Source organism: Carassius carassius, chromosome 18 (genome assembly GCF_963082965.1).
Source record: "Carassius carassius chromosome 18, fCarCar2.1, whole genome shotgun sequence".
NCBI classification, from domain to species: Eukaryota; Metazoa; Chordata; class Actinopteri; order Cypriniformes; family Cyprinidae; genus Carassius; species Carassius carassius.
Window position 1 is genome coordinate 19,664,833 of NC_081772.1, and position 25,905 is coordinate 19,690,737.

Sequence of the window (25,905 nt, forward strand, 5' to 3'; positions counted from 1 at the left end):
TTGGTGTGGTGCTCCATAGATAAGTGAATGAAAACTTGTATAAAAAAAGATTTTAGAAAAATGCTAAACAGATGCATGTCAACTGGTAGTCTCAGACATTTGTACCCAATTATATACCTTATTTAAATGAGATAAATCTAGAGTGATAAAGAAAAGAAAAAAAAACTAAATTTGTCTTTTTGAAGTCTTTCACACCCCATCGCACTTCAAATATTCATGTTTTTGTTGTTGTTGTTTTATTTGGAGGTTAGGTTGACTTATTAAATTGGTCTAATAGCATCCAAACTTTTATTCGCACAATGCTGAAAATTCAGCTTTGCCAGGGAAAAAAAGAAGACATGAAAGGTAACTTATGTTCTCTTTAAGTGGAATGAAATGAGCTAAAGAAAGAAAAAGAGAAAAAGAAAGAGGTAAGGATATGAAATATAGCTTTGTCTGAAGCAGCAGACAGCACATCTAAAATCTAATGACTTCCAGCACAGCCACTGTGACATGGTCCAGTCATCTTACCTTATAAGCCATCAACATGATCAACAACCCAGTGTGCAGTACTCTCTCTCTCTCTCTCTCTCTCTCTCTCTCACACACACACACACACACACACACACACACACACACACATGCCACTTTCTATTACTCTATAACATCTCTAAACCCTGCGAGAACCACTGCAAACTCTATAGGACTCAGTAATAGCGTGGACAGAGCATCAATCCGGCTCATTGCAATGGCTCAGACTCAGGGTTCAAATTAAACACAAGAGTAAGAAGTAAAATTGAGGGATAGCTCACTCAAAAATGTAAATTATGTCATAATTTACTCACCCATATGTCGTTCCAAAATGGTATGACTCCAAACAGTACAGCTTTAAGCAAAATAAAATAAAATATATAAAAACTTCCAAAATCACCTTTGATAAATGCAAAATGACGTGATAAATCTGACTCCTGCTGCTGATCTGTTGATGCGACTGTCATTCGGCATGCTGCATTGAGCAGCGGCGATCAGTTTTTAATTGTAGTGTCTGTTCTTTAACTAAACAAAATTATTTTTTATTACTATTAAAAAATTAAAACTATGGTGGTGTGCTGTGGGCAAGGGATGCAAACATGGCACGAATTAACACCATCAACACAGACTATCACAGCGAACCTAGTTACCAACATTATTCAAAATATCCTTTTTGTTCTGCAGAAAAATGAAATGCGTATGTTTTTGGAACGACAAGAGGATGAATAAATTATGACAATTTATTCATTTATTTTAAGTGTTTGTAAAGGGCAGGTTAATGTTGTTCAAGTCCATTAGTAAAATTCTGAAAATCAGCTAAATTACTTGACTATCTAAGAGCACATTTAAGCTACCAAAATGAAATTCAGTTTAGTGGCTGGTAACAGATATACTGTATAGTTGTAAAATTTCACAATTGAAATCTGATACACATTGCTGCACTAGTTTCAGAGCTAAACCAACAGCAGTATAATTTAAATATTGTGGTGACAGTGAGTGCAGTGCACATATACACACAGACTGATACACACTCACAAAAGAGAGCAAACGGTCATGGTGCTAATAGATCAGCGCATCAATGTCAGATTAAAACCTTGTCATGTACAGTAAGTCACCTTCTGGCACCATGACAACAGAGAACACTGTGCTCACATAGTAACCTTTCATTTATCACCTGCACTCATCGGTACAACACCGAACCCTGAACACAGATTCATCAGCCACACTGGCTGTTCACCATCAATGCCTATTTGAAAAAGTGGATCTAGATCTTGAAACCAAATTTATTTTTAGCTTTTATATTTATTTAGATCCGTTGTCTTTTGCAGGCTCTTATTTGTCTTCTTAAACAAACAGTATGACAACACTGGACCTCTCTGTTGGCCCAACAGTTCATATGTTCAATGTTAATGCAGTTGACCGGCATGCAACAATGTAAATTCAAGAGTTTGAGGTAAGTTAATCTGTTTGTGTAGAGATTTGTGTAATTCTATCTTGTTAGAATTCCAAAACCAGAGCTGGTCATGTGATCTCAACATGGCTGCCACAATATGGAGGCCATCATGAAGGGGAAACCCACCTTATGTAGAATAAAATAGCTTTTTCTAAGCTTAATTCTCATATGATTCTACACCTTGTTAAATATATATGTTAAATGCACTTCTAATTTCCTTTGATGTAAAGAAAAATGGAAAGTGCTCTTTTTTGTCTGTTTCACTAACTGGTACAACAGTGAACTTCATACTGACACCTATTGGTGTGGATGCAGCATGATGCAGAACTTGTCCTTGAAGTGCCAAATGTCTCATGTAGAATAAAACAACATATCAGTTTATACCAACTGAAATGACAAATGTTGAAGTAAAAAAAAAAATAATTACACGACAACATCATCAATTACAAATAATTAAAGCTGAATTAAAATGATAAATTATCCTATTCACACCTCTGTGAATTGCTGTAAATAAAAACACTGTAAATCAGTGTGGAACTAATGATGCCACTGACAAAAACACTTTGTAGATGTGCTTCAGCTTTTTATTTTTTTATTTTTTATAATGTCCAAACTGGTTTCAAACCAAAAGTGCTCAGTGGCACATCACAACAAGAAAGAGATTCATAGAGAAGCAATTCAATAACTGCCACAAAGTGAGCTCCTCTTTCAAACTCTCCATCCCTGGAACAGCACTTTGGTGTACATGATCCGGTCTGATACTTCATAAATAAGCATTATTCTCTCCATTTACAACTAGCTCAGGTGTGATTCACTAGCTGTTATTGCCATTTACTCTCCATTAAGATGGCGTAAGGCCCTGCAGATGGGTCTTGTAAAGCTACGGTCATTCTATTCTAAGAAGTCTGTTCAATTAGGCTTCTCTGATTTCCCCGGAGAGCGCTCCTCTCTTTAAAACGCATCATTAACACAGGCTTACCTCTCCCAAAGGATGGCCTCACCCCCGCCCGACGCAGAGACTCGAGCCAGCTTACAGCAACCGCACACTAACACACAGAAACCATCTTTTGCCATCGACCCAAACTTTTGAGGCCTAGAAGATGAGGGCCTCTTGAAGAGCCATCAGCTCTAGCCTATAAACTAACTGTCCATAAGCAAAATCGTAAATTCCACTTTGTTATGTCTGTGAAATAATTGGCAATTATTTTTGTGAAAACAGAAATGTGAACACATTTCATCTGCTCACAGAAAGATGCTGTGGTGCAATTAGGAAATACATTTTTCAACACTGGTTTATTGTAGTATAAATTACTATATTTCAGACTGATGCTATCACTCTAGTAATCCTACATGTATTTTTTGCCATATAAATATATAAAAAAACACACATATTTCAGCATTACTCCCAGTTTACTCCCAAACAAACTTTCCTTTAAAACGGATTCAAACTGTACCTCTTACCCTAAACAATAACCAACAAATATTTTTTTTATACATTTGAGTATACCATGTCTTATTATGAATAAGCATTTTTAATTACACATTGTGATATGAACAATCAGTCAGTAAACAGCCTAATAAAAGTTTAATAAACTAAAGTAATTCACTGAGAGTTTTCGTTCGATGACTTTAAAGTTTTAATAATCATTCTAATATGACGGCTGGGAAAGTCCATATCCAATCCGAATCCACCTGCTTTCAATGAGCCTGAGCATTTAAAGCAGCAGTACAACATAAAGTCATCATGTTTTCATAATAAACAGAACATTGGTGTGAATGCTAACATAGTTATTATTGTAGTTTATATCATAGTTATCTTTCTTAGTGTAAAAGGGCCTTTAGTTTGATTCAAATCACTAACTCACAAGCTAATTTGAGACCGTCCTGTATAATGAATCATTTTGATGACTCATAAAAAAAAACAATTTCTAAAGAATCATCTTTGAATTGGACATCTCAGCTCACCCTGTGTTTGTTGTTGCAATTACCTCTCCCACTGAGGTTTTCACTAATGCTGACTGCTTTATAGCACATTGCCGTTCATCAATTTATTGATGAAGGGAAAAGGAAAAAATGTCAACTAGATATTACCTACAACATATCTCCAAAGTAATGAAAAACACAAAATGTCCTTTTTGTAGATAAAACAAACAGAAACCAGGTTAGGCATCTGAGGATTTGTATTTGCAGCTCAGACACTTGCTTCAAAGGATCATGGGTAGTGACAGGACACAATTCCCCCTGCCCACTCCGACTCTCAAGCACTACCCCGACTCACCCCTGACTTCTCATCGAAGATCTTGATCCCTCCAAAGGACACGGTGAGAAAAACTTTCTGTTTGTGTTCTCCTTTAGACCGTGCAGAGGCTGCGATTCCCTGCAGACGAAAACAGAAACACGAGAAATGAAGATAAAACAGAGCAGAACGGAACGACAGCATTCGCTACTTGCAGCAGAATTAGCTTAGCTGTTATGTAAAGAAATGGATTTATTTTCTCTCTGTTGTCAGAGGTTCTGATACAGTACGTGCTGGTTTGGAGTAACTGGGAAAAACCGACACTATACAGGTAGAAGCTGTAATTACACTATTTTGCTGATCTGATTAGACATATCAAACCATCCCCACCTGGAAATGTATGTGATACTTCCTTGGTTCTTTCAAACAACTCTTCCCCAAAGAACCACATACAAATGAAAGACTGACTAGAGTGTTTACAGAAAATACTGTACATGGGAAAACCCCAAACATACAAAATGCTGTTCATCCGTTCACAAAACCACCATGCATCTTGACAGTTTGGATGAAACTCAGGAAAAAATGGCTGACTTCACTCATTTTAAATCAGTAGTTGCCTGTAGGTGTCTCCTATATACCCTCCTCACCTAATGCACCTCCATAATGAACATAATAAAATTATATTTATATACAATATTATATATAAATTATTCCAGATATCAGAGGAAAAAGCCTGAATTGTTCTACAGTGTGTAAATCAGAGTATGAGAGCGAAGTGAAGCAGCAACAGTTTCTCCTCCGCACTCCAAGCATTCATCACTCCGCTCCAGCTCCACTCCGAGTTTGGCATTTCCCGCTCCTCACTCACCTGATCAGAAATGCCACTCCACCTTCACTCCATGATGAAATTTGTGGCGTAAGTGTTCAAGTATGTTTCGAAAAAAAAAAAATATATATATATATAAATATAATAAATATAAATATAAATATATATATATATATATATAAGCTTGTGTGTTGTGCACATTAGTGTAGAGCAGAGATGAATTACCTGTACAATAAACTATTTAAAATGTGAATTCACCCAATCAATATTGAGTACCCACTTGCTACAAACAAACATGCTTGAGATATAACCTCCCACACTCGTCCATCGCTGTCAACCTTCACCTTCTTTCTGATTTGAGTGATCCATGTATCTGTCAAGCTATCTAATGATGTTTAAAGTGTGAATTCTTGAAAAAATGTAGTTATATTATGAACTGTTGGCATTAATTGTTCTTGTGATGGAGCGGTAATGCAACGCTCTCAGTGCGAGTGAAAACCAAGACGCTCCAACTTTCAAAAAATCTTCTCCTCGCTCCAGACAAAAATCACGCCACTCTGCACACATAGTTTGGTGTAAATGCCGCCTATTTGTTTGGGTGAGGGAAAGACACTGCATATAGCAAGGGACATAATCATGAACTAATTAACAGGCTTTTACAGTAGCATTTTTATAGTTTTGCCAATAAAATTATGATAATTTCTTACAATGTACCAGAGGGGGCATTTTGAAAGGCTCATAGTGACCCAGGACAAGGCACTTGCAAATGTAATATTTTGTCAACAGCAATTAAATAAAATACAAAACAAAGTGTCATTATTAAACTACAGATCAATTAAAATATTCACACATTTTTGAATGAGTACATTTTGCGTAAACCAAATAGCAACACATTTTATTTTGTAATCCACAGAAATGCTTAATCTGTACTGTTCACCCACACACAGTTCACACTGGACACAATTAATTTTCAACAAGAGGGTTAGAAGGAACGCAAAGCGCCATCATTCTCTAAAACTCCTGCAAATGAGCGATAGAGAAGCTGAGAGCAGAATGGAGAAAAAAGTGCTACCCCAGATGGTTGTGCACCGCCTATGCCAGAATCCAAACCATTTGTTTTGTATGTTTTCATAAACCACTTGTCAAGTAAGATTTGCTAAATATAAAGTTGCAATAAACCAAAAGCCGAAACTTGCTCTAAAATCAAGCTTGCTTTGTATATCCAAACCATTCCATGGTGTCTCCAAACAGCTGGAGCCCTCCAGTCTTCCAGGACCATAATATGTTCTTGCCAGTCAGATGATGCTGTTTCTTGATCTTCCTTCCAAGTGTGCAGGGAGCAGAATCCTTCAGTCAGATAATGTATGTTTGCACACCATTATGCCTATCCATATGTGCTGGCGAGATGATGAATGAGCCGTTCTAATGCTAGTAGCTGGACGATCATGGCAAAGGGGCACAAGCACTGACATTTCAAACACAGACAGTTTGTGTATAAGTGCTTCTGTGGTGAAGAAAAGATGCAGATGTAAAATATAAGATGTAAATGTGCAATCCAGAGTGCCTGGGCAGAGCTTTGTCTGTAGGAGAAGCTGGACATATGCTTAACGAAGTATTTAGAGCACTACGTGGGCTGATTATTAAAGGGAGGATGGGGATTATATGAAAAGACTCAAGTCAAACTGTTGCTTAAACTCTTTTTCCCCACAGCGTGATGAATGGAGAGACATAAAAAGTGAGAGAGAGGAATAAGAGATTAAAAATGACGCTATAGGACTCATTTGTTTGCTAAGGAGTGGAGGACTGTGGGAATATGAGTATAGATTATGTGTCTGGATGAGTGAGAGGTAAACAGCTTGGATCAATAACAGTCTGGACATTCCAATCAGACCAACATGCAAATCAGACGGCGAAATCACCCACTCTCTCAAACACACTAAGAAACCAATCTAAACTTTGGTGAAAAGGGTGCAATTTATGGCGAACATACAATAAGACACTGATTTTTGGAATTATCAAGACAATGTGTATCAATGTCTACTTATGTGTATCAGGGCATACATGCATGCACAGATAAAGAAACTCACATACACAAGGTAGTGTGAGCCCTGGTGTTCACATGGCTCATTACCCAGTCTAATGGATGTTGCTTATTAATTCAACTGACTGAAATGACAACTTTTATATAGCTAGTTAAATGAGGATTGCTAAAAAACATTTATCATACTGTTTTCAAATAAAGGTAATTGTAAATACTACTGGTATTTAAACATAAAACTACACTTAAAAGAAAACTTTGCAAAAACTAGTCATGGAATGCTCTTTGTCAGCCAAGCCCATGCCCAAACAAAGGTATCAGAGGGTGTTAAATACCCCCAAACGAGACCAAAAGCAATTGGCTAGGTGCACAAGGTGATGTTTTTGACACGACTGTGGGCATGCTTAGGAGATTGCTTCATTCTTTCTACTGTTGATTACATGGTTCAGCATCAGTGGTTAGTCAAAATTCACTGTACACAACTGTATATTTTTGGAAAGTTGATTTTGTTCTGACTGCTATTTATAAGATCATAAGGTTAGTGAGATTTCTACATTATGGACTCAATATATGTTTTTTTTTGGTAATCTTATTTATAACTGTATTTGTACAACTTAACATTAATTATAGTAGTTTTGTTTTTATTAAAATATTGGTGTTTGTATTTCCCTGTATTTGTATTAATATTTATCTATTTTGTGAAAATGAGCATTTGTTGCATTAATCATTATCTGTCTGGTGTCTATAAGCAGCGTATACAGTATATTTTTACATTTTTTTTGTATTAATTAACAAATAAAACAAATCTTTAAATTAGTCAGAACTATTTATTAATTTGCTCTTTTTACAGCATGTTTTCATCTAAAAATATGTTTGATTCTGAGATCGCTATGTGTAAATGTAAAATATGTTGATGAAACAAACTGATGCATGTGCAGAATTGAGAAATGGATATTTATGAAGATCAACTGATGTCTCACAAGACAAAGTTATTTCAGTTAATAAAAAGTCAATGCAATACAAACATTTTGGATAAATAAGTAATTTGTACATTTACATAATTGGTAAGGGGAAAAGACATTGTGTAGCTATATGTACACAACATGAGTTCGAGTCTTTCATTTTGTGTACAGTACAGATTAGAGTATTTCATTCATTCAACTCTGCCTGACACAAACATACATTTCAAATGCCACTGGCTCAATTAACATTTATAGTATAGTAATAATAATAATAATATAGATCTTAGTTGCGTTTTAAGTGTTATAAAAAAATACTGTACACATCTCCTTTATAGGCCCTGTCCCAAATCTCACCCTAAACCCTTGCGGTCTTCCTCTGAGTCCACACTTTCATGACGTAATGTCACTTTGACTGGGTAGACAGTTGTTTAGTAAAACTAGAAGTGCCCATGACCAAACTCGCTAGACCGGAAATACATGATGGCAGAAATATGTAACTAGCCCATTGAAGATCTGGCAAAAATATCCAGTGTGTATTTGCGTTTGCACTCCTGAAAGCATAAAAGGTTACTATTTACATTGTGCTCTTGAAGAATTGAGCAATGTAGCCAATCACCAATATCACATATTCTTTTAAATAACAATGAAATTTAAAGCCATACAAAATATTAAATACCTGAAATGGTATAAGAAAAGTTTCAATCATAATTTCAAGAGGTCTTAAAAACTTTTAATGGCACTTTCATTTAGCATTTATGAGCGCAGCGCCTATTTTTTCTTACCAGGGAAACCGCTATATTTCTGCCATTCCAAAAGTGCCCCCTGCAAGCAGAGAATGAATTTTCATTTTCAAGAAGCCTGTCTGCTGTTTTTGTTCAGACCAATGTGAAAATCCACCCATGATTTTAAGCAGCATACACATAGAGCTGTAAATGTGAACCTGTGGATCGACAAGAAGGTAATGCTGTCTACAATTCTAAACAATTAAGACTAGTGGTGGGCGGTATGACCAAAAATTAATATCACTGTATCTTTCAAAATTATACCGGTTTCACGGTATATGACGGTATCTATTTTTGACCGGGTGTAAAACACATTTTGTACTGATTGACTGTCCTATTTTAGTGTCATGATGAGAAAATATTGTAGAAAAACTCTAGATTGTCTACAAACCGGAAGGTTGGTGGTTCAATCCCCAGCTCCACCTGACCAAGTGTCGAAGGTGTCCTTGAGCAAGACACCTAACCCCAGCCCTAACCCCAGCTGCTCCCGATGAGCTGGAAGGCACCTTGAATGGCTGACACCACAGACAGTGTATGAATGAGTGAGTGAATGGGTGAATGTGAGGCAACTTGTAAAGTGCTTTGGATGGCCATGGGGTCTGCTGAAAGTGCTATATAAATGCAGTCCATTTACCATTTTACCATTTTTACTATAATTAAAAATATTTTTTGAAAATTAAACTTCTTTCTTACAAACTTATGCGATTTGATAAAATACATAATGAAATTCAGTTGGGTAATGGAGAAATTACAATAAGCTTCAAGCTACACATGACAATTAATGAGATTAATACAACACTTAAATGTCATTATTAATCACTATTGAGTGTTTGTAATAACTTCTGACTGCGATCCAATGTGGATTTTGGTCAAATGATGAGGCAGAAATATGTTGTTAGTAACATTCTAGAAGGGGTAATATAACTAGTAGTAATGTAGAAGTATTGTAACTAGTAGTGTAACTAATTTCTAATCACTTATTGCCAGAAACTAATATGTAAAATAAAACAGACTACTAATGAGTAATATATTACATTCTTTGAGTAACTAGCTGAACACTACTCATTTGTAAGTCGCGTTGGATAAAATCATCTGCTAAATGATTAAATGTAAATGTAAATACACATTATCTTTATTAACAAACCGCAATTTAAATACAAAAAAAAAATATTATTTATACAATTATAGTGGTTTTGGGTGTCCGCCATGACATTTGCTGTGAGAAATACACTAAGTGGAGGGATACAAACAGTGAAATGTTTGGCGTTCCGATATCACTAGAATATCGCACCCCTCTCAGCCAGATCAGATCAGATTCGAGGGCCAGAAATATTTGTAATTATTTATATATATATATATATATATATATATATATATATATATATATATATATATATAACATACAGTACATAAATCTTATTGTAACATACAGGTACAGTATAGTAAGGAACTACTATACCAATAACCACTTTGCCACTATACCACACACCTTGAGTTTCATCATTGAGTCCTGACAGAGTTTGTCTCCTCTTGCAGCAGTGACCTCATCTATCCCAATGAGCTTGGCCTTGTAGCGAACTCCATCCCCCTTAAAACGCTTTATCAGAGCTGCTTCACTGCGGTCCTGCCCTGGAGAAAAAAAAAAAAAAGAGAGAAGATAAATGAACCATACAATCATTTGATGAATTTTGCATATCTGCTGCACATCTCCTCCTCCCTCCATCTACTATCATCTTAAAATGCCATTACTTTTCCCACAATCAGCACAATCTGGACCTTGCAGCTGACAAAAATACCAAGCGATATTCTAATATCCCACATCCTCATATTTCTAACACTGTGTTCTGTTTGAGCAGTTAGCTCTTTAATCTCAGTCTAGTTGTTGAGGTCCAGCTGGAGTTTTGTCTGCATGGGCCCGTGGGTTTATTCAAAGCCAGGGGGTTTAAAATTAACCCAGAATTTTGAAAACTCTCCCTAACCCCCAGATGCCCTATGTTTGGCACAATATTCACAGCTCAGAATGAAGGTCAAAACTGCTGCATATGTGTGGCTATAATTACAAGTATGCCAGGCTCGAGGCATGATGGGGAAAGGTTGGTTTCTAAGTAACAATGCTGTATCCTGGTCTGGTGTGAGGTGATAGGAGGGATGAAAGCTGTTTTTTTTTTGAGCTCTCACATCAAAGTGGACATCTATCAGCCAATCATGGCTTAGAAAGATCAAGTGGTTCCTCCCACACCTTCATCCCAAAGCCTATAACTGGATAACTGGACTGGCCAATCGATGAGCCTCCAAGGATTTAGACCAATTAACTAGCTCACGCTCAGTGAGGAACAGACAAACAGACCCAATTTGGTTTGAGCCTGCAGTGGACAAAGGCAAATAGACACTTACCAGGACACACATAAACTTAATTTATAGCATGTACAAGAGGAAGGATAAAAGGGGAATATATGCTGGCAGACCTTACTGACAGAAACACCATAATTTGGTCAGCCCACCGATCTCCATATCCACCCCCTTTTTATGTCTCCCTTTACTAGCTTGACATTTATCTTTCTTGCATTTACTGTCACTCTTAGCTCTTGTATTGTTGTTGTATCAGTAGTATCTTATGTTGATCTTGTTTCTACATACCCCTCCATGTTCTCCATTGTTGCATATAAATGGTTGCGCTGTCCTCTGAGAAGAAGGGATCAAGAATGTAACTATCACGCAAGCAGGGGACATTCCAGTGTTGAGGAAGCTACTTTGAAACTGATTTCAAAGCTACACATCATTTAAAGGATATCAATTTGGATGGCAGCATTCAACAACATTCAACAGATCAATGTACACTAAATTAGCAAAACTGGATGTGACCAGAATGGGAGTGAGGTTTAGCCAGGGTGAGTGTAATGGAGGCCAGATGAGACCTTTGCAGGCAAACCTTACTCTTGGGAGCTCAAGAGGCACACTAGAAAATGATGCTGTGGACTTTATCATCCTTGTTAGTGCATCCACCTCCAATGCCAGTTGACACTGGTTTAAATTCTGCTTGGAGGGGTGATGCAATGGTCCAATTACGCTGGTGCTGTGACCAAAATGAGAATGAGTTTTAAGAAGGTGAGTATAATTGAGGCCAGACAAGTCATGTACAAGTAAACCTCACACTTGGGGCCTAAAGAGTAGCACTAGAACCTGATGCAGTAGTTTTTAACTTCCATGTTAGTGCACCCCTTGGAGTGGCGAGATTAGGACCAGTTCCATTGGTGCCATGACCCAGATGGGGGAAAGGTTTAGGTGGGTGAGTGTCATGGAGGCCAGATAAGACCTGTGCAGTTAAACCTTACTCTCACACTAGAAACCTCATGCGAAAACCTCATCACCTCAATGACCATCGGCATAAGACCATTGGAATCAGACAACACCTCTGCACCTGTGTTGCAGCCTGGAATTAAACCAAGCTATGCTGGTTTCGTCAGGCCAGAGGAGAACTGGCCCCCTGACTGAGCCTAGTTTCTCCCAAGGTTTTACACCATTTCTGTCACAGATGGAGTTTGGGTTCCTTGCCACTGTCACCTTTGGCTTGTTTAGTTGAGGACTCTTGACTGCACAGACACTATTGAAAGAGAGCTTGGATCATCAATGAACTGAAAATAGCTGGGAAAATGACTTTTTCATTGTCTTCTTACATTATTGACCAACTATTTTCCTGTTTGACACTGTAAAGCTGCTTTGACACGACCAGTATTGTATAAAGCTCTATACAAATAAAGGTGTAAAGATCTCTTCCACAAGGCTTGTAGCAAATTAGACATTTTTGATTCTAAATTACAATTCTGGCCAAAACCTGAGGTTATTTACTCAAGACAAGCATGTTCAGAGACACTCAACACTTTGTGTGTATAGCAAACCAAATATGCACCAACAGTATAAAATGCCCTGCATCCCTCCAATGAAATCCAATGACAATCTGTGTTATATTATGGGCTATCCTGCTAGCCACCAAGCAACTGCACAATCATTAATCTGTAGGATTGCTGAGGAAAATTGCTCTAGGCTTCTATTGCAACATTTATCAATAACACTGACACAATGTGACATGCTAAAGTAAGAGATGAGACATAATGAATAGCAGTGTACTTTCTTCACATGCATAACACCTGATGAAGAGGAGCGTGTGATCCATGAAAGATGATATATTAACAACTCCTCTAAGGTCACCGCAGACATGATGGAAGGAACTCACTCATCCTTTTTCCTTCAATGAATGGCCTCGAAAGTTGTTCTGAACCCCACTTACTTTCATTATATGGAAAAAAAACTGATGAAACATTCTTCAAAAGTATTGTATTTTGTGTTCTACAAAATAAAGAATGCTACATGGCTTTGGAGCAACATGAAGATGAGAAAATTAAGACAGAATTTTCATTTTTAGGTGAACTTGTACTTTAACCCATGCTCTGAGTTTGTGGAGAGCTCTGGGAAGCTGACAACTTTCAGCTGTCCCTCAGCAGCAGGAATGGGCAGGATAAACACTCATTTATTTTCCTTAGTTCAGACTGCTGCACCTGCAATACCCCTTATTATTACTGCCTGCCTCAGGGACTGAACTTTGGCGGTAAATACATGACCGTATGAGTGTGTGGGTGGGTATATCTGTGTCAAAAAGCTGCCAACTATACTGTCCAAGTAGAGATGTCTTGAAAGGAGATCCAGCTCTCTAACTTGCATGGTTCCAAAGTCCTCATTCAGGCTGAGGACAGCTTGGGGGTTCCTGGTGAGCAGTCTGTATATCACCCACTCCCATGGCTCTTCAAAATGAGGGAACCCTGGCAGCCAGCTATAGTGAGCTGTTGACATTATGTTTAATTGAAGCAGGGCACAGGAGCTTGAACTGCTATGTGCAGATGCACCTGTATAATCCCCACAACTAAGAATCCCAGAAACAACCATTTTAAAGAGAAACATTTCTTGAAATACATCAAATTAGGAAAGAAACATCTAAGATTAGAAATAAAAGTTTGAAATGTGAACATAGATGGGAACTAGCATAACTGCAAATTGATACTAGAACATTACTAACACAGATATTAATTGATTAAATGAATATGTGGGACCTATTTCACTTGGAATTATGTATAACCTACAAACTGTCAATGTTATTTACAACAAATTATTAAATTATATATGTCACAGATAATTATTATATATGAGATTGTTAAAAACAATTATGATAATGATGATGATTAGTATTTTTTTTTATTAAATTGGCTATACACCAACAAAGCGTGACAATTTTCTCAGCACAAAACTGTAAAGGATCTAGGGAATGAAGCAGTGATCCATAGAGAATGAACTAATGAAGTAGCAAATGAATTGCAAGAACAATTATGTGAATTAGTAATCAAAAAGCCTAAAATATAATGTGGTATAGACCAAAACAGAGCAAACCTAATATACAGTATAATCTGTGATATGTATATTATGTACAGTGCCAGCAAAAAGTGGAGGAGGATAATTTCTGTTGAACTCACACTGTCTATTAAAAAAACTAAACTAATCTAATAAATAAGCTAATAAATAATGAATAAGCGTGTGTATTCTGTATTGCTATAACCTTGAACTACTGCAAAACAAATATTTCCAAACAAATCTGAAATGATACAAAAAAAATGGTTTAATCTTAGAAAGAGATAGAAAGAACATGCTTACCTCACACACTTTCTCTCGCAAACAAACAGGCTCACTTTATTACTGCTGGACTGGCATCTCCCTGTGACATTGTGTCAATGCCAGAAACCACACATTGCCTAATGACTCCCTACAAGACTTTTCATTTTCTTACAACAGAGCTCCAGTCTTTATTGAATTAAAGCTTCTGCTGCCGACTTTAAAGCCCATCTCTCTCTCTCTCTCTCTCTCTCTCTCTCTCTATCACTCTCTCTGCATCTTCCCATTATTTTATCCTTGCTCTCTGGTTTTCTAGCCTTTTATCTGTTTTATTTCTCCGTTTCTTTTCTTCTGCATCAAACAGAGATCAATATAAATTCATACAAAGCACTGGTTCTTCAGTACTAAGTCAATACTAAAATAAAATAAAAAATAAATAAATTAAATATGGCAACTTAACCAGACTATTATTTTTAAATAAGTTGATAAGAAGAAGTGAGTAGATTGATAAGGAAAAAATGCTTTAATAGCTTTAATAAGCACACCTTGGCAAAGGACTAAATGAATAAAAAATTAACAAAATGTACAAACCCGATTCCAATAAAAGTTGGGACACTGTACAAATTGTGAGTAAAAAAGGAATGGAATAATTTAAAAATCTCATAAACTTATATTTTATTCACAATAAAATGTAGATAACATATCAAATGTTGAAAGTGAGACATTTTGAAATATCATGCCAAATATTGGTTAATTTTGAGTTTCATGAGAGCTACACATTTCAAAAAAGTTGGGACAGGTAGCAATAAGAGGCCGTTAAATGTTAAATGTTCACATAAGGAACAGCTGAAGGACCAATTTGCAACTTACTAGGTCTATTGGAAACATTATTGGGTATAAAAAGAGCCTCTCAGAGTGGCAGTGTCTCTCAGAAGTCAAGATGAGAAGAGGATCACCAATTCAAACAATGATGTGGCAAAAAATAGTGGAGCAATATCAGAAAGGAGTTTCTCAGAGAAAAATTGCAAAGAGTTTGAGGTTATCATCATCTACAGTGCATAATATCATCCAAATATTCAGAGAATCTGGAACAATCTCTGTGCGTAAGGTTCAAGGCCGGGAAACCATACTGGATGCCCGTGATCTTCAGGCCCTTAGACGACACTACATCACATACAGGAATGCTACTGTAATGGAAATCACAACATGGGCTCAGGAATACTTCCAGAAAACATTGTCGGTGAACACAATCCACCATGCCATTCATCGTTGCCGGCTAAAACTCTATAGGTCAAAAAAGAAGCCATATCTAAACATGATCCAGAAGAGCAGGTGTTTTCTCTGGGCCAAGACATGGACTGCGGCAAACTGGAAAACTGTTCTGTGGTCAGATGAATCAAAATTGTAAGTTCTTTTTGGAAAACTGGGACACCATATCATCTGGACTAAAGAGGACAAGGACAACCCAAGTTGTTATTAGCACTCAGTTCAGAAGCCTGGATCTCTGATGGTATGGGGTTGCATGAGTGCGTGTGGAATGGGCAGCTTGCACATCTGGAAAGGCACCATCAATGCTGAAAGGTATATTCAAGTTCTAGAACAACATATGCTTCCATCCAGATATCGTCTGTTTCAGGGAAGACCTTGCATTTTCCAACATGACAATGCCAGACCACATACTGCATCAATTACAACATCATGGCTGAGTAGAAGAAGGGTCCGGGTACTGAAATGGCCAGCCTGCAGTCCAGAACTTTTACCCATAGAAAACATTTGGTGCATCATAAAGAGCAAGATGTGACAAAGAAGACCTAAGACAGTTGAGCAACTAGAAGCCTGTATTAGACAAGAATGAGACAACATTCCTATTCCTAAACTTGAGCAACTTGTCTCCTCAGTCCCCAGACGTCTGCAGACTGTTATAAAAAGAAGAGGGAATGCCACACAGTGGTAAACATGGCCTTGTCCCAACTTTTTTGAGATGTGTTGATGCCATGAAATTTAAAATCAACTTATTTTCCCCTTGAAATTATAAATTTTCTCAGTTCAAACATTTGATATGTCATCTATGTTGTATTCTGAAAAAAAACCATTCTGTTTTTTATTGAAAATTTGTACAGTGTGCCAACTTTTTTGGAATCGGGTTTGTATTTAATTAATATATTCATGAACATTCATGAAGTAACAACATTTTTGAACAAGCCTATTTTCTCGATTTAAATTGTTTTTATTTCTATATTTGAAATAATGATTTTTTTAATATTATTTAGTTATGTATTAATTAATGAATTCATTTATTTTAATGAACTATAATTAAACTGCTAGCTTTTGTCAAATCAGATTGCACTAAATGCGATGGAGCTAATAGGATTCAGTCTATTTGGTGTTGTAAACCTCTTTTTGTGTGATTTATTTATCCTTCAAGATGAAAATGGAAATTAATTAATGTTCCTTCTGAGACCAGAAGAAATATTTGTGTTGTCGTTTGAAGTTGCTTAAAAATGTTAAGTTCGTTATACTTCAAAGAATTGCACAGTTTCAAGCCTCGGTCGAATTTAAATCTGATAGATCTTAAATCCCCTCAAGTAAGATGTAGTCAAGAGACAACACGAGAAGCCGTGTATGAATACACACGTGCACTTACCACGTGTCTGAAAATGTTGTTCATGTAGGCCACTGCTGACAACAGCACTAAATCAGACACTTTAAGTTTGCAGGGTTCATTTACTGTTCTCTCAACACACATGACATGAAACTGACATCACTGAACATAAAACTGACTGCAGCTTCATCTATCGATCCACTCTGAAAAACCTTGTTCATTCACTCTCTTCTTAAGAGTGAGAAGAAAAGCAGAAAAAAGAAGCTTCTGCTAATCTTATTAGACTGATGGGTAAGAAAACATCAAAGTGTGTCAGATATCCATTGGTGAGCATGTGAGCACATCTAATCAGCCTTCTGTAGAATGGACAAAATGGGCCAGTTCTCCAAGAGGCACACTGTACTCAGACAAGCACCAAGTTTAGATGAGAAGTGTGCAAGTATGTGCTTGTTTGTGCTATACATGTAATGGCCTGATTTCTGAAAATGTCTCCAACATATTAACTATTATACTAGTTGTTGTCAAGTTGTTAAATGACTAAAATAAAGAGATTAAAAAACGGTACATAATGTCTTAATTAAAAGTTACCTACACAAATTTACAATCATTGTAACTCTACATTTACCTTGGTATTTACAAGCTACTCAAAGGAACTTACCATGAGAATACCATGGTATTATAATGAAACCATGAACATAGCCTTAGGATGTAACTGTAAAAAAAAAAAAAAAAAAAAAAAAAAAATTGTTTGGGATGTACATTCATGGTGTTTGGGGTCTCAATTTTTCTCTGTTCATTAATGTTTTTACTCCACACCTGTGCATGTTTTGGAGGACTTATTGTATTTTATAAATTTAAATAAATAAATAAATACATATTTTATTTATAGGTTTTTATGCATCTATATATACAGGTCCTTCTCAAAAATTAGCATATTGTGATAAAGTTCATTATTTTCCATAATGTAATGATAAAAATTAAACTTTCATATATTTTAGATTCATTGCACACCAACTGAAATATTTCAGGTCTTTTATTGTTTTAATACTGATGATTTTGGCATACAGCTCAAAAAATCTAAAAAAATTAGCATATCATGAAAAGGTTCTCTAAACAAGCTATTAACCTAATCATCTGAATCAACTAATTAACTCTAAACACCTGCAAAAGATTCCTGAGGCTTTTTAAAACTCCCAGCCTGGTTCATTACTCAAAACCGCAATCATGGGTAAGACTGCCGACCAGAAGGCCATCATTGACACCCTCAAGCGAGAGGGTAAGACACAGAAAGAAATTTCTGAACGAATAGGCTGTTCCCAGAGTGCTGTATCAAGGCACCTCATTGGGAAGTCTGTGGGAAGGAAAAAGTGTGGTTAAAAAACGCAGCACAACGAGAAGAGGTGACCGGACCCTGAGGAAGATTGTGGAGAAGGACCGATTCCAGACCTTGGGGGACCTGCGGAAGCAGTGGACTGAGTCTGGAGTAGAAACATCCAGAGCCACCGTGCACAGGCATGTGCAGGAAATGGGCTACAGGTGCTGCATTCCCCAGGTCAAGCCACTTTTGAACCAGAAACAGCGGCAGAAGCGCCTGACCTCGGCTACAGAGAAGCAGCACTGGACTTTTGGACAAATTTTGCATGTCATTCGGAAATCAAGGTGCCATAGTCTGGAGGAGGACTGGGGAGAAGGAAATGCCAAAATGCCTGAAGTCCAGTGTCAAGTACCCACAGTCAGTGATGGTCTGGGGTGCCATCTCAGCTGCTGGTGTTTGTCCACTGTGTTTTATCAAGGGCAGGGTCAATGTAGCTAGCTATCATGAGATTTTGGAGCACTTCATGCTTCCATCTCCTGAAAAGCTTTATGGAGATGAAGATTTCATTTTTCAGCACGACCTGGCACCTGCTCACAGTGCCAAAACCACTGGTAAATGGTTTACTGACCACGGTATTACTGTGCTCAATAGGCCTGCCAACTCTCCTGACCTGAACCCCATAGACAATCTGTGGGATATTGTGAAGAGAAAGTTGAGAGACGCAAGACCCAACACTCTGGATGAGCTTAAGGCCGCTATCGAAGCATCCTGGGCCTCCATAACACCTCAGCAGTGCCACAGGCTGATTGCCTCCATGCCACGCCGCATTGAAGCAGTCATTTCTGCAAAAGGATTCCCGACCAAGTATTGAGTGCATAACTGAACATAATTATTTGAAGGTTGACTGTTTTTGTATTAAAAACACTTTTCTTTTATTGGTCGGATGACATATGCTAATTTTTTGAGACAGTCTTAGCTAAGACGCTACGGGAAAAGTCTCTTTTCACGAAATACTGAAGCAAAAAATTATCCTTAATTTTGTATTTTTGTAAAGCGCATTTGCAGCAGTACACAGCCATAGGCGAGACGGCTCGCTCGCTCATTGGCTTGTTCTGCGGCAACTGCACAGCCTATCGAGCGCAGGCTGATGCAACATCAGACCAATAAGGGCGCTTCGCGCCCTTCTTGCCACTTCCCGCCAAAACGGGTGTGGCCCAACCTATAAAAGGAGCTCGAAAAGGCTGACTCACCTGATTTTTCATCTCTTCAGCGAAGCTCACGCATCGCTGGATCACGAGGAAGCAAGCGCCGTCTGGAAGAGCATATCAGCAGGACGAGCCATCCTGAAGCCGCTGGCACCGCTGCCTTCCACTGCCGTTCCTGCTGCGCTATCCGGCGCCCATATCCTTTATAATCCTTGTTCTGTGATATTCTGTGTGTGTGTTCGCCCTGCGACGCACATTCACAAAAGAGCTGCGTCTTTTTAAAGATGCCTTCGTGCGGCTTGTGCAGAACCCCGCTCAGCGAAGGAGATCGTCATGTCATCTGCGTCTCCTGTCTGGGTGAAGACCATGCAGCGCTCGCGCTCGCTGATGGCGGATGTCCTCATTGCGAGTTGATGCCTATGGTGACTCTGAGGACTCGCCTGGCATCCTTCTCTTACCTGCATCATCCGCTGTGCCGCAGCGCCGTAAGAAGCGCCGCTCGCAGCGCCTACCAGAACCGCCTCCAGCTCGGCCGAGCTCGCCGGTTCCCTCCGCTTCGCCGGTCTCCCCTGCATCGCTTCCCGATGCTCAGCGTCCGCTGCTTGCCGACGCGTCTTCGGAGGAAGTGGATCTCAGGCCCGCGTCGGAGGAAGAAGACACGTGCTCTCTGCTTGCTTCGGGCAGTGAGGGTTGGGTGAGCTCCGTGGATCTCGCGCCCGCTGCTCAGAGGCCCAGCAGACGGGGGGATATCGATAAGGAGCTGATGCGTGTACTCTCGTTGGCCGCGGCGAGCCTCGGCCTCGAGTGGTCTGCACCAGCGCCCCCTTCACGTTCCCGGCTGGATGGTAGCTATCTTCCGGATGAGCGCTCTTCCTCAAGCTCAAAACACGCCCCTTTTCTTCCTGAGCTTCACGAAGAAGTGGCGAAGGCTTGGGACGCTCCATTCTCGGCGAGAATCCGCTCATCTGTTTCGTCAGCATTCTCCACACTGGACGGTGCTAAGAACAGAGGCTACCTGTTACTTCCACCGGTGGAACAGGCTATAGCAGTGCACCTTTGCCCGCCCTCTGCTGGACGGCGGACTAAGGCGGCGTTGTCATCCAAAGCCTGCCGCATGACGTCATTGCTGCTCGCACGGATATTCTCTGCTGCTGGGCAGGCTGCGTCTGCGTTACACACCATGGCGACGCTACAGATTTTCCAGGGCGATCTTCTCCGCAAGCTGGATGAGATGGGACCTGAAGCGATCTGTCTCGCGGATCTGAGGAGTGCTTCGGATCTCTCCCTCCGCGCTACTAAGTTCGCTGCACAGGCCATGGGACGGGTTATGGCTTCCGCTACGGTGGCTGAGAGGCATTTGTGGCTGACGCTTTCTGACATCAAGGAGTCTGAGCGCGCTGCGTTTCTTGACGCTCCGCTAACTCCTGCCGGCCTCTTTGGATCTTCCGTCAACGAGTTTGTGGAGAGATTCGCCGAGGACCAGAAAGCTTCACAGGCGTTCAAGCACTTCTTGCCGAAGCGCTCCAGTTCTGCAGCTAGCCGCTCTAGACCGGCCCCACAGAGCTCTCAGTCATGCCCACCGCCTCCTGCTGCGCCATCACGACAGCGTCAGCAATGCAGCTCAGGACCCCGTTCTCGCTCTTCGAGCCGTCGCCCCGCGCCGCGGGAGCCGCGGCAGAGGATTGCGGTGAAGCCAGAAGCCCTGAAAGCATCCTAGCACTGCTGGGAAAGCGCCGGTGTTCAAGTTCCGCTGCGGCCGAGCTCTCACCCAAGTGCGCCGCTGTTGCAGTTCCAAGAGTTGCGACTGCCTCAGTGTCTTCTGCAATGCGCAAGCCTGCACGAGTGCCCGCTTGCCTGCACACAAAAGCCGTTATCACGGCTACCCAGATGTTTCACAAAAACAGTGTTTTTTCTGGTGTTCCGGCCACGGCCGATGGTGCTATAAATGTTGTGACGATGCCCACTCCTCAGTGCCCATCTCCACATGTAAGCACAGCCGACTCAAGTCGGTCGCGCACACTACATAGTAAACGTGCCCACCCCTCAGTGCCCACAATTACTATGTCTAACGCGTCATGTGGTTTCTGTAAAAACGAAACCCGTGCACGCTCGTCCGGCCACGGCCGATGGTGCTTTAAATGCAGTGACGATGCCCACTACCAAGTGCCCATCCCCGCATGTAAGCACAGCCCTGCACACAGGGCTGGCGCACATAAGATCGACACAGATCGGTCGAGCGCGCCGCATAGTAAACGTGCCCACTTCCCAGTGCCCACATACACTATGTCACTTACGGCGCGGGGCTTCTGTAAAAACGAGGCCCGTGCACGTACATTCTGCACAGGCAGACGGCGAGTTGGAAGTGGTAAAAGTGCACACATGCAGCCCACGGTTACTCGCAGATATATTGAGTCCCACGGGACCCGCTCAGCCTCCCTCCAGTCGGTTAAGCGCCGGAACGGGGTCGAGGATGAGCGATCTGCCCGCTGTGATCAGCGCGCTCCCCGCCTCAGATGCGCAGCACACTCGAGCGCCGCCGTTGCCCAGTCAACAGAGCGCGTGTCACATCCAGCCCTTAGCCATTCATGCAGATGCATGGTCAGCGCTTCCAGGGGTTTCGGATTGGGTGCTAGGCATTATAAAGAGAGGCTACTCGCTACAGTTTTCTCGACGCCCACCGCGCTTCTCAGCGCGCGTCGAAACTACGGTCAAAACAGAAGTAGCACACATACTTCGGGCGGAAATATCAAAACTGTTGAGCAAAGGGGCTGTAGAGCCTTTGTCTCAAGCTCAAAGCGAGGGGGGGCTGTACAGCAGATACTTTCTGGTGCCCAAGAGAGACGGGGGTCTCAGGCCCATACTGGATCTAAGACAGCTGAACAAGGCATTGATGAAACGCAGTTTCAAAATGCTCACGACCAGGAAGCTCCTCGCGCAGATTCGCGGAGGGGACTGGTTCATGTCAATAGATCTGAAGGACGCGTATTTTCAAATACAGATAGCGTCAAACCACAGGCGGTTTTTGAGATTCGCCTTCGAGGGCCAGGCATACCAGTTTGCAGTCCTGCCATTCGGCTTGTCCGTAGCTCCTCGTACGTTTACGAGGTGCATGGATGCAGCGCTCGCTCCTCTCAGACTCAGAGGCATACGAGTGCTGAATTATTTGGACGACTGGCTGGTTCTGGCCCAATCACGAGCGGAGCTCGTGGACCACAGGGCCGTTTTACTCGATCACCTCGAGAAGCTCGGCCTCAGTGTCAATTGGGCGAAGAGTTCGCTGAACCCCAGTCAGACGATCCTGTTTCTGGGTATAGTTCTGAACTCGTGTTCCATGACGGCGCAACTGTCACCGCAGCGCACGATGGGCATTTTCCGCTGTGGCGCGACTGTGTCGCTCAAACACTGTCAAAAGATGCTGGGTCTCATGGCCTCAGCATCTCCGGTTCTGCGGCTGGGCCTGCTCCGCATGCGCCCCCTGCAGTTCTGGCTGAAGGCTCGGGTGCTGCGCAGAGCGTGGGCGTCTGGCCGGCTGCATTTCAAGGTCGATCAGAGCTGTGTTGTGGCTCTAGCACCTTGGACAGCGAACGGCTGGTACCGATCAGGTGTAAGCCTGGGGACTTCCCCGAGTGTGAAAATGGTGTCGACAGACGCCTCCACTTCGGGATGGGGAGCGCTGCTCGAAGGCAGACCGTCCTTTGGTCTATGGTCAGAACGGGAAAAGCTCCATCATATCAACTGCCTGGAAATGCTGGCAGTGGAGAACGCGCTGACGCGCTTTTGTCCCCATATCAAGGATCACCACGTCGTAGTTTGTTCGGACAACATGTCCGTGGTGTCCTACATAAATCGCAAGGGCGGTCTCGGGTCCCGAAACCTGTACAGGCTGACGGAACGCCTCCTGATTTGGGCTCAACGCAACGTGCGCTCGCTGAGAGCAGTGCATGTGCCTGGACTGCAGAATCTGGGTCCAGACAGGCTGTCCAGAGGCAATGTCCCTACGGGCGAATGGTCTCTACACCCGCAAACAGTTCGGCTGTTGTGGGAGAGATTTGGCATGGCGGAGGTGGACCTCTTTGCGTCCCACGAAAACGCTCACTGCCCCGCGTTCTTTTCCAAGAACGAAAGCGCGCTGTCACGGAAATGGCCGTGCTGCCCGCTTTATGCGTTCCCTCCCGTCTCCCTCCTTCCGCAGGTGATAGAACGGGTGAGAGAAACGAGATGTTCAATACTGCTTGTGGCACCTCTTTGGAAGAACCAACCATGGTTCCCAGATTTGATGCAATTAGCAGATGTCGCCCCATGGCCGGTACCGTTGAGGAGAGATCTCCTCTCGCAGGCCAGGGGCTCGATTTGGCACCCTCAACCGGAGTTGTGGTCCCTCCATGTATGGGCACTCAACGGTTACCCGCTGATCTTGCAGTGGGAGTGCTAAATACCATCACTCAGGCTAGAGCTCCGTCGACACGACGTCTGTATGCCTTGAAGTGGTCGGTGTTCTCCAGCTGGTGCACAGCTCGAGGTTATTCACCCCTTAGTTGTGAGGTGACGGAGGTCCTCTCCTTCCTACAGGAGCTGTTGGATAAGGGCAGAGCCCCATCCACGCTCAAAGTTTATGTGGCGGCCATCGCGGCGTTTTCTGAAATGGCGTCCGGTCAGTCAATAGGAAGGAACGATTTAGTCATCCGGTTCCTCAGAGGAGCTAGGAGGCTGAATCCTCCCAGACCTCCGTCAGTCCCTATGTGGGACCTCGCGGCGGTTTTGGAGGCCTTGAAGGGTCCCCCTTTTGAGCCTTTCCAATCGGTTAGCCTTCAGCATCTGTCGTTCAAGACAGTATTCTTGTTGGCTCTCGCTTCTGTGAAGCGTGTGGGTGATTTGCACGCGCTCTCGGTGAGCCAGTCGTGCTTGGAGTTTGGGCCCAATGACTCAAGGGTCATACTCAAACCTAGGCATGGTTATGTGCCGAAATCCCTCAACACACCGTTTCGGGCTCAGGTTATTGCCCTGTCTGCCCTGCCGGTGTCAGGGGAGGATGGAGACTCGAGTCTTCTTTGCCCTGTCAGGGTTTTAAGAGCTTATGTGTCTCGCTCTGCTGCCTTTCGGCAGACGGAGCAGCTATTTGTCTCGTTCGGTGGACGTTCCAAAGGAATGGCTGTTTCGAGACAGACTCTATCCAGATGGATAGTTGACGCCATAGCGTTAGCTTACGCTTCAAGGGGCCTTCAGTGCCCGTTGGGCATCAGAGCACACTCCACAAGAGGCGTCGCCTCGTCGTGGGCGTGGTCTACTGGGATCTCCTTGCAGGATATATGTATGGCGGCGGGTTGGGCCTCGCCGTCTACATTTATCAGGTTCTATAACCTGGCGGTTCCCGCCTTGCAAGCAAGGCTGCTGTCGGTATAGAAGAATCAGGGCCCTGAGGGGAATTCTGAATTCATGAGCGCTATGCGCTGCCGACTGTTATATGGGCAGTATTGCGTAAGACCCGCATTGCCACATTGATCAGGCCTTGCCTCGGCTGTGTGATGTCATATTGCCGCATCTACGGATGCTGCTAGATATGGGACGGAGGGCTTTCCCCCTTTTCTGTCCCGGACTCTCTGTGAGTCCCTCAGGTGACTGTGCACTATAAATCCTGGGCGTTGCTTCAGGTTTATTGGTGTGTGATCCCTGTGCGCACGGCGTTTTACATCGGGTTCCCGTAGCGTCTTAGCTAAGACGCAGTACGAGAGAGCTCTCGTAAGAGGTTACTAAACGTAACCTCGGTTCTCTCTAGAAGAGCGAACGAGTACTGCGTTCTCTGCCGTGCGTACGATTCACTCTGGTTCGCTTCGGCGATGAAATAAATCAGGTGAGTCAGCCTTTTCGAGCTCCTTTTATAGGTTGGGCCACACCCGTTTCGGCGGGAAGTGGCAAGAAGGGCGCGAAGCGCCCTTATTGGTCTGATGTTGCATTAGGCTGTGCAGTTGCCGCAGAACAAGCCAATGAGCGAGCGAGCCGTCTCGCCTATGGCTGTGTACTGCTGCAAATGTGCTTTACAAAAATACAAAATTAAGGATAATTTTTTGCTTCAGTATTTCGTGAAAAGAGACTTTTCCCGTAGCGTCTTAGCTAAGACGCAGTACTCGTTCGCTCTTCTAGAGAGAACCGAGGTTACGTTTAGTAACCGAGTACGTTTTCATGAGCTGTATGCCAAAACAATCAGTATTAAAACAATAAAAGACCTGAAATATTTCAGTTGGTGTGCAATGAATCTAAAATATATGAAAGTTTAATTTTTATCATTACATTATGGAAAATAATGAACTTTATCACAATATGCTA

The 25,905-nt window shown here is 41.8% G+C and overlaps 1 protein-coding gene across 11 annotated transcripts in view; it reads right to left on the reverse strand.

Annotated features, from left to right (window-relative positions):
* The window catches only part of dab1a (DAB adaptor protein 1a), a 196,963-nt gene that overhangs the window by 83,403 nt on the left and 87,655 nt on the right, over nt 1-25,905 (reverse strand). For all 11 annotated transcript variants that reach the window (XM_059498945.1, XM_059498943.1, XM_059498941.1 and 8 more), the window contains exons 3-4: nt 10,297-10,436; nt 4,242-4,340 (exon numbers count right to left, since the gene is read on the reverse strand). In XM_059498945.1, the coding sequence (XP_059354928.1) occupies nt 4,242-4,340; nt 10,297-10,436 (239 nt within the window). The remainder of the gene's footprint in view (nt 1-4,241; nt 4,341-10,296; nt 10,437-25,905) is intronic.